Below are 13,474 nucleotides of genomic sequence, written 5' to 3'. Positions count from 1 at the left end.
AATTAAACGGAACCATTTTATGCAGCACTTTTCCAGGAAATCTAGTATTCTGCTTTTGCTAGTATTTTGGAAAGTGAGAGGTTGTGTTATGCTAATGTGGAAAGTCCAAATAATGTTAGCACGTCGTCTTTTTGAAATAATAAATGTACCAAAAGAGTTCTCTTGGATGTAAAGGTATTAAAAGGAGGAAAACAGTGGTCAGCAAATAAAGTTATAATTCAGACTTCCCTGTGAAGACTGAGGTCGCTCCCTATTTGGTGATACTCACGTATGCTTGTCTTTGAATTAGTGTTCAGCTAAAAGTTACCTCAATAAGCACAGATGAGACTAAGATAAACTGCTTGCCCTCTGGCAGAATAAATATTTCAAATAAAATCAACTCTAGACAGTCCAGTCAGGCAGCTATTGATCTCTAAAAGCCTGAACTTAAACCCAATGAATATTCCACAGATCAGCTCTGTGCAACCTTCCTAAATGCTGATCAATATGCAATTACTTCCCCTGAAAACATTTCTTATATTGTCTGGCCTAAGGAGTACTTTCTTTTTAGCTCCCTGTCGAGGGGAGGTGGGGGTGTTGAGCCACCCTCCTGCACTGCGCTTCGCTCCTGGGTAGAAATCGCCGCTGCACCAGATCCCGGCTGCACGTGGTGCTTTCAGCAACCGCTTCGTGCCCATCGGAAGCAGTTGCGGCCGCACCGGGCAAAGTGACTTTCTTTTAGGCTAGGGTGTTAATATGTGGGTTTTTAGTTTGCACGTTGTTAGGGGTTCACCAAGTTCGATCTCTGAAGGGAGGGCGTTTTCTGCAGCTCTCTGGAGCTTGGGCTTCAGGAAGCCCTGGACGGGAAGACGCTGCCGATGGACGTGAGGGGCGGGTGCCCAGCGGCCGGGCGGCTCAGCGTGCGCTCTGTGCGGGTGGGCAGGCTGGTCCCACGCTGCTGGGCTCGGCAGATGTGTGCAAGGGCAGCGTGGTGCTGCCGCCTCCACGGGGGGAACGAGGAGGGGGCTGAACTGCGCGAGCGGTTTGCTCTTTATAGACCCTTATTCCAGGTCCACGATAATATCTGAGCACTGCACAGTAGTGCAGAGCAGCTGGTGTGTGTCCGAGGAGAATTGTTCTCTCGTTGTCTCTCCAGGGGAAGAGCACAGCTTGTTTCTGGGGGGGATTTATTTTTATATGTGCATATAAGCTATATATTTGTTAGAGAACAAATTCTCTTAGAGAAGAGAAAGTCAGAGGAGACTGCCGTGCACTTGGGGTGGAAGGTGGTGGGACTTGTGACCGTCCTGCCCCGGGGGGAACGTCCGCCTGGCCTGGCCTGGCCTTTGGGGACGCTGGGGGCTCTCGTTCTCCAGCTCACGTTAGCTCCTGCTGACGTTTACCTGATCTGGTGGTTTTATGGGCTGTATTTGCGACTGCTTTTTCAGTTCACGTTTCACAAGATGTTTTAAATTTTCCCCTGGATGAATTATAAATTCTTCAGTTTCTGATTTGAGAGGTACAGGACGTTTGGAGATAATTTTTGGACCATGTGTGTGCTATCGGTGTGAGTTACCAGCATCAGCATTCTGAACTCGCATTAAAACAGGATAGCCCAGAATCTATCTGCTTCTTTCCAAATGTGATTTCTGGAGATGGGGTTTTCTTCATTACAGCTGGCCACCAAGCTACACTTACCAAACTTACTCCTTTATTAAACTGAATTATAGCTAGATCTAAATCCTGATCCTTTTGGGGTGACAGTATTTGCCATGTGTACCCAGCCCGGTCTCCCCTGCCCTTTTGTGCTAGTGTTTGTGAGGTCCTGAAGAAATAACTTCTTCAATAGCCAAGAAATAAAAAATAAGAAAATAAGACCGTAACAATAAAAAATATAAAATGAAATAAAAAGAAAATAGAAAATAAAAAGAAATAAAAGACATTAAAAAAGAAATAACAGAGAGAATATTCTCAACCACAGTTTTGAAAAGAATATTTGTCGATACAATGTTTTGGCTTCTTGAAGAAAATCTTGCCTAGAGCTTGTGCTCAGACTCTTCATGCTTTCCTTGCCATATTCATTTCCCTTTTCATGCTGTCTCTTTAAAGTAGTGTGGTGCAAAGCTCCTCATGTCCCTGAAAAGTTTAACTTGCAGCTTTCTTTTCACAGAGAGAAGAAGATTTCCCGCAGCAGTGCCCTGAAGGTACTGGACCACGCCATGATCGGACCAGAGGGCACGGACAACTGTCACAAGTTTGTCGACATTCTTGGTCTGAGGACCATCTTTCCACTCTTCATGAAATCGCCCAAAAAGATAAAGAAAGTTGGAACAACTGAAAAAGAACATGAAGGTAGGCGTGCTTCCAGATCCTTCTTATTGTCATGGAGGAAGTGAATGGAAGGCAAGTGTCTGAAAAGTCCCTGCACCGAGGAGGGAATGGCACATCACCAGTCTTTTCAGGGCTCCTCCTGCAGCTTTGATGTCCAGGCAGCCTGCCCGCTCCCTGTCGCAGGCTAGCTGTTGATGACACACTTGCCCTGCTTGTTTTGGTATCAGTGGTTCCTGGCGATTCCATTTCATGTGCTGTTAATAAGTTATTTTACTCCTGTAGGCTCTGTTGTTTGAAGCTCTGACTCTTTGATGCAAAACTCTTTTGAAAAGAGTAATGAGGCAACTACAAATGTCACCTCAAAAGCAGTGTTTTCATGGCTCTGAGCACTGAAGTGTGACTCGATGAACATCAGGCATTGCAGAAATAAACTGCATGCTTTTGAAGTTGCCTTTTTTTTTTTTCCTTTTTCTATTTCTATTTTTTTCCTCTCTCCCCTGGAAAACTCTGCTTTAACAGAAATCTGCTGTGGAGTATTACTGCAGGACCTTATGCTGAACTGAATCTAGGGTCAGTCCCTCCTGCTTCTGGTAACATTGCCTTTTCCATTTTGTTGATAATTGACTATGTCTTGGAAGAAACTTTAAATACTGCCAGTGATGCTTGAGGTTTTGTGCCAGTTCATTACTCATCTCAGTTCTATAAAGGGTGAATATTGTCAAAAGCCGAAGAGGTGTGAGTGGGTCTCAGGCTTGCCTAGTATCCGTCCTTAACTCTTGCAGCAAACCAAGGGAAAATGGAAGCAAACAGCAACAAAATGGGAGCTCGAAACCCAAATACCCTGCTTTGGTACTGTCCTCGCAACTCAGGTGGAAGCAGATGTCCCGATGTTCTCTAAAGCAAAGGCAGGGAGGTGCTGCCTCCTGCAGACCTCGCTGGGCTGAGGCGCTGGCTGGGGCTGCGCAGCCCCTTCCTCTGGAAGAGCTGCAGAGCTGGGGGCAGCTCGGTGGGCATCTGCTTGTTCTTGTCCTTCCTGAGGACAAGGTGGTGAGGAAGAGGAGGGGCAAATTCAGCAAGCGGCTGTTTTCTTCTTGAAAACAGCCAGCGGTGACCTGGCAACTGCATTTGTTCTAGAGCACCAACATTAAAAGATGATAACACTCTGTTAACGAAGGTAGCGGCTCGGCGAGGCACGCGTAGGCTGCGATAGCTGCAGCGGTGGGCTCTGCGCCCCGGAGGCGGCGGGGCTGAGGCGGGATGGTGGGTCGAAGCAGGAATTGGCAGTGCCGCGGGCTGCGTGTGCACGCGTGGCAGCGGCTGCTTTCCTAGCACAGGTGGAGAGAAGGTGCTTACCTGCAGCCCAGCACCAGCGCTAGGAATGATTCACACACAGGCTGCCAATTCTGGCTGCCTTATCTGTCTTGTATTGTGTTGCCTGTCTTGATAGATAATGGTGAGGAAGAAATGCTGTCATGTGTTCTGGGGTTTATGTAATAAAATTGCAGGGAGTGCAGTTGCGCTCAGATGATGGATTTAGGGGATGTTTTGAAACCTTCATTTGCAGTATGAAAATAAGGTTGTTTAATTCTTCTTACTGAGAGAAAGCTCAAGCTAGAATACGAGCTTTTGAGTACAGACATCTGGGTCTGTGGCTCGTGTCACTGACTTAATTTTTCAGTTTGGGAAAGTGACTTAATCTCTGTCTCATCTGCTTCGTCTTGAGACTGCAGATGACATCTGTGTGCAATCTTGGCTACTGTGAGGATTAGGTAGCAGTCTGGAAACCCCTAACAGGGTCAGTTCATAACTATTTCTGTGATAGGAGAAAAAAAAAAAAAAGGCAAATCTGCCCTCAAGAAAATGGAGTGATCCATGCAAACAGTCTTCGTAACAGACCTCCATCTCATTAATATTCAGAAGAAATGGAGGACATTAAGATGAGTCCAGAAATCAGTTTTATTAAAATAAACTCTGCCTAAAATGCTGTGGTAGTAAGTCCAATTTCCTTTGTTTTGCATCACTGGGCAGGTGAGTTACTGAATTTCTAACGATGGGAGTTAATTGAGATGTTTAACAGGGTTCCCCTGGAGCCTGTCACAGCCATTGTCCTGACACGTGTATAAGCAGCGTAGTATATGGTTTTACTTTGCCAAATGTTGCACCAGCAATACAGCAGTCACTCTGTGCTCGGGGGCACTGCTGGCTGATGGTCAGCTCCTGAGAGCCACTGCCTGAACAGGAATACTGCAAAGACTCCTTGGTGCCTGCTGGTTTTAAAGGAAACAGTGCAGGTCTGGCGTGATTGAGAATGGGTGCCCTCTGTGCTGTGTTGATCCTAGGAACATGCTTCTTCCTGCACATCTCTTTGTTTATTTATCAAAAAGAATGCTAGTATCCACTCTTCTCTTGTCATCTTTTCTTGTAAAAACTTTATCCTGTGTTCAAACTGTTTAAAAAAAAAAATATTAAAAATTAATTAGAATGATCCTCTTCTGCTAGGAGAGTGTTCATGTCTATGTCAAATGGAGGAACATATTCCTTTACAGGATTAACTAGAATGGCTTTGTAGCAGAGGCATCAGTATTTATTAAAAAGCAGTTCTAAGGAACTGCGCTGTGAACGCGTTCACTGTAATGCTATTGAGACTGCGTTGGGACAGACACTCGTGGTTATGCTGCAAAATACTAAATTCTTAATGGGCTATTAACCCTGGAGCCTAATTACAACTGCTTAAAGGACAGCCCTGTTAACACGCCTCAGCACTGGGTGAGGTACCAAACAGCTCTGCCAGAAGCGCTTGTCCACCGAGACTCTCCCTCCTCCGCCTGTCCTGGCGTCCCTTTGTCTGCAGCTGCAGAAGTGCTGCCGGGCTGCGGGTACCGGCAGCAGCTGGGGCTCGAGGATGCTTTCGCCGTAGGTAGTGAGAGCCGCTCTTCTCATTGGGCATCCGATGCTCCGTCTTCAGAGCACAAAATCTTTCGTGTGTGTCTGATGGTGGTAGGAAAATACTCCCCTTGCCTTTGTTTTATGGTAGTGTTGCTTTTTACATAAGAGGTAGTCTATAAAATAATGTTTATTTTATTGTCTTGAAGGCGGTGTTCTGAATGTGACAAAACAATAAATACCCTCGTGGAAAAAAAAAAATCTCAATGTGACTGACTTGATGAGCTTTTATTTATTACAGAAATTTATAATCCAAATTAAATTTGATAAAAGATAACTTTTCTGTAATGTATTTCTCTCTTTTTTTTTAAAAGCTAACATAAAGGTGCCAGTGCTGCTTAGCTACATTTTAAACACTGTCAGTGTTTAAAAATTATTTTACTCTAGGGAGCCTGTGAACAATTTAAATCCAAACTGCACATATTTATGCTTTATATATGCTATGTAATTAGGAGAAAAGAAAAGGAAAATTTCTTAACCATCTTTATGGATGATCTGAGCCTGAAGATTTGGCTGGTGGTATCTAACTGACTACACATTATCTACACTTGAATTTTGCCTGACTTTGTACAGATCATGATATACTTCTGAGGGTATTAGGTTTGTGACAAAAATCTCATTTGAAGCAATTTCCCTTTTTCTGAGGCAGTGAAGCAACTCAGAGCAGAATATTTTGCAGTTGAAGACAGAAATGGCTTAGAAGTTTCCTATGTTGGTGGGCTCAGAACACTTGTGAGTATCCAGCCGGGCTGGCCAGCCTTAAAGAGAAACAGCCCGTCATCGTAGGAAGTCGAGTGTCTTGGACAGGGTTTTGTTGTGAGTGTGTTGAATGGCATTAGGGGGGTCCCCCTGCGACGCCGCTTGGCGTTGCGTGGAGCGGATGGAAGGGTGGGTGAGGCAGGTTGTAGGAGGTGCCGAATTAATGGCAAGTGTTACTGCAGAAATGCATTTAATTCCACTAGATGCTCAGTGTTTGTTTTTGTGATTGGCTGCTCCCTGCAGTCTTCCTGGTTAAGGACTGCGAGCCCTCTGGTAGTGCCATCCAGAGGGGTGTCGAGTCAGAGGCTGAGCACCGCGTACAAGGTACGACGCAGCGTAGCTTGGCCGTAGCCTTTTGTTGTGGCTTATCATAGGGTAAGTAACACATGGTAGTATAATATAGCCTACCTATAGCGAGTGTTGGTAGAAAGGTAAAGGCCAAATTGTGGAGAAAATGTGCTCTTGGTCAGTCTGAGACTGGGGACTACATTATACATATAAAATGGTAAGATCTGCCGTGTTACGGGGGTTCGTGCATTCTGACGGGGCACCCTGAGAGGAGCCCGGCTGCCTCGTGGCTTCAGTGGAACTGAGCTGGAAGGGCAGAGAGGCAAGTGTCTAGTGTCTGTGGTTGCAGGGAGTGAACGGGAATTTGGCTCTGGGTGGTTCTTGGCATAAATATAGGGTAAGCTTTGAAATAACGCTTCTGTATTGTGAACTTTGAAAGGCAGGGGATGCTGTACGAATGTCTGTGTTCTGAAAACTCTTCTGCCGCCGAGCCGAGGGTCAGCTTATCTTCGTTGTCCATAAGGGTGCAAGGTCTCTTGGTACTGGACTTTGCGTGGCAACAGTCAAACAGCATGGGGTGGTAACTTGAAATTCTTGAATGGTCTCAGTGAGCTAAAAATGGAGAAAACACAAATTTCTTCTGAATTAGAGAGTCTGTAGTGAAGCAGTCATAACTTGCTTGATAGGCTGTATATTCTCCTGCTCTTTCTCAGGACAGTTATTTGCAGTCTAGTTTTGCTCACTTGGAGAGTCTAATGAACTATAAAAGGATGTTTGTCCAATTCATCTTCATTTAAACGCCTTCTCTTGACTTAGCTGTCAGTTTTACTTAGGAATGCTTAATTTGAAAACCTGAGAATTAGTTCAGCCAATTTCCAAATGAGAATTCCTATCGCTGTGGTTTTTTGCCTGTTCGCCCTCTAACGATAAGGAAGCCTCTTTTGGAGATACTCGGCTGTACACTTCCTTTAAAAAACAACAGCAGCAAAACCCATTTCTTAGTAAATATGCTCTTACTCCTTTGTAACATACACTGAAAGGCAGCAAAGCCCTTGGAATGAATACCTGCTGCAGAACTAAGTTCCCTGGGCGTGGAAAAGTGAAAAGGCAGCAACAGAAAAATGGCCCAATAAAGAGTATCTTTATTAACTGAACACCCTCTGCCAGCCAGCAGAAAATATTTTTCATGTGGTGGTCTTCTGAAGTGAATACCTAGGGAAGGCATCAGTCTGTTGAAACAGAACTTTATTATGCCAATTTGTTATTTTACCATCAACCCTCCAGCATACGACAGGAATCTGTTACTTGAATGAGCCATGGTGCCGAGTACAGAGTTAAATTTACCTCGGTTAAAGTTAGCATTCTCTGTTACAAGAACATCACAAAAATAAACTTTCTCAGTTGATAGAAAGAATTTTGTTTTACATTCAGCATGATGCTTGGATTCCAGCTCAGCAGGGGCATTGTGGGGAGCTTTTTCAACACTTCCAAGCCCTACTTTACCCATCACTCAAATCAGTATTTCTTACTGTTGTCAGTATTTTAAGATAAATTTTTCTTGGCAAAATATTTTGAGATATTTCAGTGGGTTACTCTTTAAAAATGCAGAGTATTGATGCATGTGAAAACAGGTAAGCTTATTGGATGCTACAGCATTGGAATAGCATGTCCCTGGTTCCACCCGTAATTCTGTAACGAACTCAAGCTAGTGGGGTGCAGGAGCGGTCAGTCTGTCAGTCTCCCGTGACTTCACAGGCTGCATTGCAAAGCCTCCGCTGAATGCGCTTCACGTCATCCGAAAGCCGTGCGGAGGAGAAACCAGGAGTCACCTCTCGGCACTCCTCTTCTGCTGCGGATTTGGGCTGGGTCGGACGCACGCCTGGTCCCGGGGTGTTTTGGCAGCGTGGCCTCGGCACTCGGTGCGAGCGTCCTCCCTCCCGGCGCTGGGGAGCTGCTGGTCCTTAGGATGTGCCAGGGGCTTTGTCCAGGTTTCCCAGCACACAGACGTGAAGCTGCAGAGTTTTGTGTGTAGGAAGGGTAGAAGTTTCTGAAAGAGGTGGCTTTTTTCTGGTATTTTCCTGCTCCTAATTAGAAACCACAATTTATCTTAAGAGTTCTTTACAAGTCAGAAGGCTCTTGAATGGCTTCTACTGGGTTCACCAGAATACCCTGCTCGTCCACCTAATGGCTGCTGCCCCCTGCGCCCAGAAGCCCATGCCTTCCCCTTCCTCCCGGAGGAGGCTTGCCTCATCTGCGTCAGTATTGCAGGGGAGCGGGCTTGAGCTTCCTCCCCTGCTAGGCAGATGTCCGTTATAATGAAATGTAAAAAAGAAAAGGGGGGGGAATAATAAAGGCAGAGGAGTGTAATGTTACGGCTTGATTTGACGGGACCTCCTGCTGTTGCAGCTGCCAGTGCCAGCCATGGAATAGATTAATCTGTATTCCAACACGCCGCAGCTGAAGTCAAGATCGATCTAATTAGGGTGTTTTAAACACTGCTTGCGTTCTGAAGTCTTCGTGCCTGTCTGGAGAGGGAAAGGCTCCCGAGAGCTGGAGGTGGTGCTGGTCTGAGCAGGACCCTGGTGCAGCTGGGTGAGCACATGCGATGTGACCTGCCCAGAACCGGGCACGGGGCTGGCACGCTGCGCTGCGGCGTTGGCCTCGTGGAGAGCAGCGGCACGCGCAGGTGAACCAGCCGATGGGGCAGAAAACAGGGTTATCTGCTAATAAGAAAGAAGCCTCTGTCTTCCCATATCCATGAGTTTGTGAGATTTTGGGATGTTTATATGATAAAAAAGTTGTGCTTGATGCATACTAGCTGCCAGCTGATAACCGTTATTCCTATAAAGGAACCTTTGGTGGTGCTGAGCATGGCTCGTTTTGGTGTTTGCTTTTCAAAGGAAATACATTCAGCTGTGCTTAGAAATGGGGGCTAGGCAGCAACTTCTGCCTCTGGCCTTGTCTGTCGCCCTCCTTGAAAATAACTGGTTTTGTGCAGGTCATGTGGACTTTGGCTGAGCGTTGGCACGATTATTTAGAAGTTTCCAGAACATTCAGAGGCAGGCAGGCAGGCGGCCCGAGGCGTCGCCCGAGGGCGATGTGCAGCTTGTGGCCTCTGTCTGTCAGCTGAGATCAAAGCTGGGCAGCTGCAGGTTTTGCTTTCTGAGGACTCAGAATAGCACCAGCTACTAATCGTTTTCCAAAGAAGATCCAACCCAGAGCAAATACTGTGATTATGGACTTCTAAAATTTTGCATATGTGAGATTTTATATATATATAGAGAGATATATATAGGTGCAGTCTGTGGGAAAATAGTGAGACCCCCACGTTCGCAGAAACCTTCGCTCCCAGGCTAACACCTCTTACTTCTGATTGCTTGTGTAAGTGCTTTAATTCATTGAATAATGGATTCAGCCACTAATCCCGTAGCGCTTCTCGTACCCCAAGGTTTGTCCTGATTGTGGCTGGTGTCCTTGCAATGGTGTTGGTGTTTATTGGGCCAGGAGTTGCATTATGGCATAATTGTGACTTTTTTAGGGGGGAGTATGAAACACACTACTGCATTTTTTCAGGAAGCTGATAAAAAAAAAAGATTTAGATAGTTCAGAAATATTTCTGTAAAATATTTTTTTTGAACATTTTCACCAGGCAACTAAATATTTCCTGGGTTTTCTGGAGTGATATGTTGAAAGAATAACCTCATTCTTAAAAAACCTGCGTCAGCTTCTTTAGACTTCTCAGTAGTTTTAAAGATTTTATTGATAAAATGGATAAATATCTGCATATGAGCACCAAAGCAAAAATGATGGCTAAAATACATTTCATAGTAAAGGAGTATTGAAAAAAAGCAATGAAGATATATCATTGCTGAGAATATTACTACTAAAGTACTGTGTCAACACTTCTAAACGCTTCCAAAAAAAGAAGGTTTGGGAAAAAATAGTGTGAAGTACAGCATGCTGGCTTCTTTCTGAAACAGCAAAGCATCTGTTGGGATGTATTTTAAAAAAAAAAAAAAAAGTCGTCTTTTTGTTGTATTTTTTTTTTTCACCTTAAGAAAACGGGATCTCGCAAGGACTTTGGAGGCTTTTTACAATATTTTTAATGTAGACACTTAATTTGGTGTCGCTTTTTGTGGAGTAACTGTTTCTCTGCAGCGAGAGCGTGCACTGACATACCCAGAGCCATCCTTCACCCCCACGTTATCCTGTCGAAATGACAGAGCAGCCGCACGGTGCTGGCCACCCGATAAACCTGTTATCTCCTCTGCTCCTCCTGCCAGCAGCTCTCCCAATCTCTTTGGTACATGAAAAATTGACACCACCTCAGGCAGAAATCTGTTTCTAAGGAAGCTACATTTATAAGTAGCTAATGAAATGGGGTGTGTGCGTGCCTGCGTACAGCCTCTTCTGTTTGCTGCCCTTATGTAGTATGCAGATAATCTGTGCTACAGAGAGGGCAGGCACAACTTGGACAAGCAGCCTGTGTGACTTGGCCTTTCCGCGGAGGTGTAAGCTGGCAGGTAATGCAGAAGCTCCTGCAAACACATGGGTGTCGCTTGTCCTTTGTACGCTGGTGCAATCGATGAAGGCTTCTCGTGGCTCCGGGCTAGGCAGAGCTGTGGAAATGCATGTTAAAATGGTTTGACGGCTATAAGATGATGATCCCTTTCCTCCGTGCGTTGCATTTTCCTCTCTGAAAGTAACAAATCTTGACACCCCTTCTCCTCTCCCCACCACAGTGGGTGAGGAAATGTTTATGGCCATTATTTTTCATCAGTCTTAATCAGCAAGATTAAAGTGAGGACATCTTGGAGAAGTTACAGTTTTGAATACATTGAGATGTCTAAAGCATAAGGTCTGTGCTTAATGCAGGCCTGTAGGCAGGAAGCAATACCAAATGATTTAGCAAGGGAGAGAAACTCGTGCCTCCCTCATTTGCTTTGCGCCTTTGTGCTTGGTTTTATTTCCCCATATTAAAACCATATACTCTTTGCTATTGCCAACATCACGTCTTGTGTCGGCATACATTTTGCAAATGATTTGCATCTCTGCATCTCCTATGGTACTGGGGGTGCGGAACTGCGGTGCGTGGCCGCTCTGCCTCCCTTTCCCAAGAAAAGGAAGGCGGACGCCTTCCCTGGGCTCCTTCCCTCGCCTCAGGCTGGCTCCCAGGGGTGAGTCGGTTCCTCCACCCTGGAAAGTGTTCATGGGCAAAACGAGAAAGAGCCAGAGCATGAGAGTTGTAACGAGAGCTTGACTCGAAATGTTTCAAAGCCGGTATGATTTTATATGTGTATTGTATATAAATTGCGCCTAAAACTGGTGAATCCTTCTGAAGAAACAAGGACGCAGAGAAGCACTTGCTTTTGTGCGTCACTGAAGTCTGGTACAGCCAAATATTAGTGGTTAAAGAAGCATAAGACACCCTATGTGAAAAAGTGTGCTTTTGGAGAAGATGATGTTGCTTTTTGGCCCTCGAGGAGCAAAGAGCTCAAGGCCCCGTTCAGAAACGCTGTGCTTTTGAACACCGCTTGAACCTGGTGCCTTGCAGCGGCTGGCTGCGGCGAGGGCGTGCACCGCGTTGGTGCTCAGGAGGAGCTGCTGGGCGGTGTGCAAGGCACGGAAGCAGCGATGCCACGCGGCCCTTCGGTACCTCCTTTGGCGGTCCCCCACCCAGGGACATCTGTGTTCCTGCAGAAGGAACTCCTCAGAGCTCAGTCCTGCTCCTCAGCAGAGCAGCATTGCTGGGGGTCGGAGGCCCTTGGTTCAGTCACCTTTCAGAGTGAAGCCGTGGTTGGACATGAACGCAGATGTTGCCTCTTGTGTGCTTGCAACGTTGACTTTTTACTTGGCTCCAAGGTTTGTGCTGTAAAATATGACCCCTGAGCGCAACTGAGAAGACTGTAGAACACGTTTATTTGGTTGTTTCTGGTTTGTTGTGGCACATTCGTATTCAATCCGTGGGATTTTCTGTAAGTAAAAGTGGTTTGTTTGAGGATTCTTTCCTCTAGCTAATACCAGTTAAGTCTCCACAGGAGCTGCACGCTGGAACCGTTACTCTGATCTCAAGCTTTCCTGTTTCAATAACCGGTCCCAGTTCGGCAACCTAAGGGTCATTTGCTGACGGTGCCAGCTTCAGCCAGGATTCCTTTCCGCCCAGGGGAGGAGGCAGCGTGCTGTGCCTTTAGCTGTGACGGAGGGTGCCAAAGAGTGCGTGCTGCCAGGCAGGCGTGCCAGCCTGGGGAGGCAAACTGGAGCGGAATTTGTGCTTTACGTAAGGTGCTTTTTTCAGGTCACTGAGGAGAAGCAGGATCGGTGCTGGCGAGGAGACCTCGCTAGCTGGCTGTGGTGGGTGAGGAGCTGTCTGTGCTCCCTGCAAACACGGCTCGCTGCTCTCACCACCGCTCTGCCTCCGCTCACCGGTGATGGGAAGGAACCGGGGTTCCGCTTATCAACGGCTACACGCGGGGGTGCTAGTAGTAAATTTAATGGCATGTTACAGAGAAAAATAAGCTCCTGTTCCTGATCTCAGCATGCAATTTTCATTTTGTATCTCCAGAACATGTCTGTTCCATCCTGGCCTCCCTTCTGCGAAACCTGAGAGGGCAGCAGAGGACACGGTTACTGAATAAATTCACAGAGAATGACAGTGAGAAGGTGAGTGCTGAATACATGTCTACAGTCTCTGGGATACCAGGCTGGGAGGGTACTTGATAACGGCAGGGTGCCTGTGTAGACTCGCTAAGGTGCTGAATAGCCGATACTGTACCTGCCTGTAGAGACCGGTACTCTCACAGGCTGTCGTTCTCTCATTCATGTTGTTATCTACGAACTGGAGAACTGGAAATGCCTTCAGTGCTTGGCCTCCCACGTCACACGTGCTCTTGTCTTCTGGTGCTTGCACATGGTAGTAGCAATTCTTAGTCCTGGGTTGCGTGTCTCTGCTGAAGCCTGGTCATGTAGCACGTGCTGTGTGGTGTTACCTTGTGCTGGCTCTGTGAGACCAGGGCAGTGTGGAAGAGTAGAAGTCTTTTCTAGTGAAGCTCTTTTGCAGAGAGTTTAGGAATTGCTGTAGTACACATTTGACGTTCCCCATTCCTCCCCTAGAATGTGTCACTTTAGTGGTGTTTACTCGGGGAAATGCTTTCCAAAATATTTACATGGTGGTGGA

At 46.2% G+C, this 13,474-nt stretch overlaps 1 protein-coding gene across 1 annotated transcript in view; it reads left to right on the top strand.

Moving 5' to 3' along the window:
- Window positions 1-13,474, top strand: part of CTNNBL1 (catenin beta like 1) — a 56,111-nt gene that overhangs the window by 28,882 nt on the left and 13,755 nt on the right. Inside the window, exons 11-12 of the mRNA XM_075517213.1 lie at window positions 2,150-2,331; window positions 12,863-12,960. Of these exons, the coding sequence (XP_075373328.1) occupies window positions 2,150-2,331; window positions 12,863-12,960 (280 nt within the window). The remainder of the gene's footprint in view (window positions 1-2,149; window positions 2,332-12,862; window positions 12,961-13,474) is intronic.

Source organism: Mycteria americana, chromosome 14, assembly GCF_035582795.1.
Source record: "Mycteria americana isolate JAX WOST 10 ecotype Jacksonville Zoo and Gardens chromosome 14, USCA_MyAme_1.0, whole genome shotgun sequence".
NCBI classification, from domain to species: domain Eukaryota; kingdom Metazoa; phylum Chordata; class Aves; order Ciconiiformes; family Ciconiidae; genus Mycteria; species Mycteria americana.
This window is presented reverse-complemented; position numbering and strand designations above follow the sequence as displayed.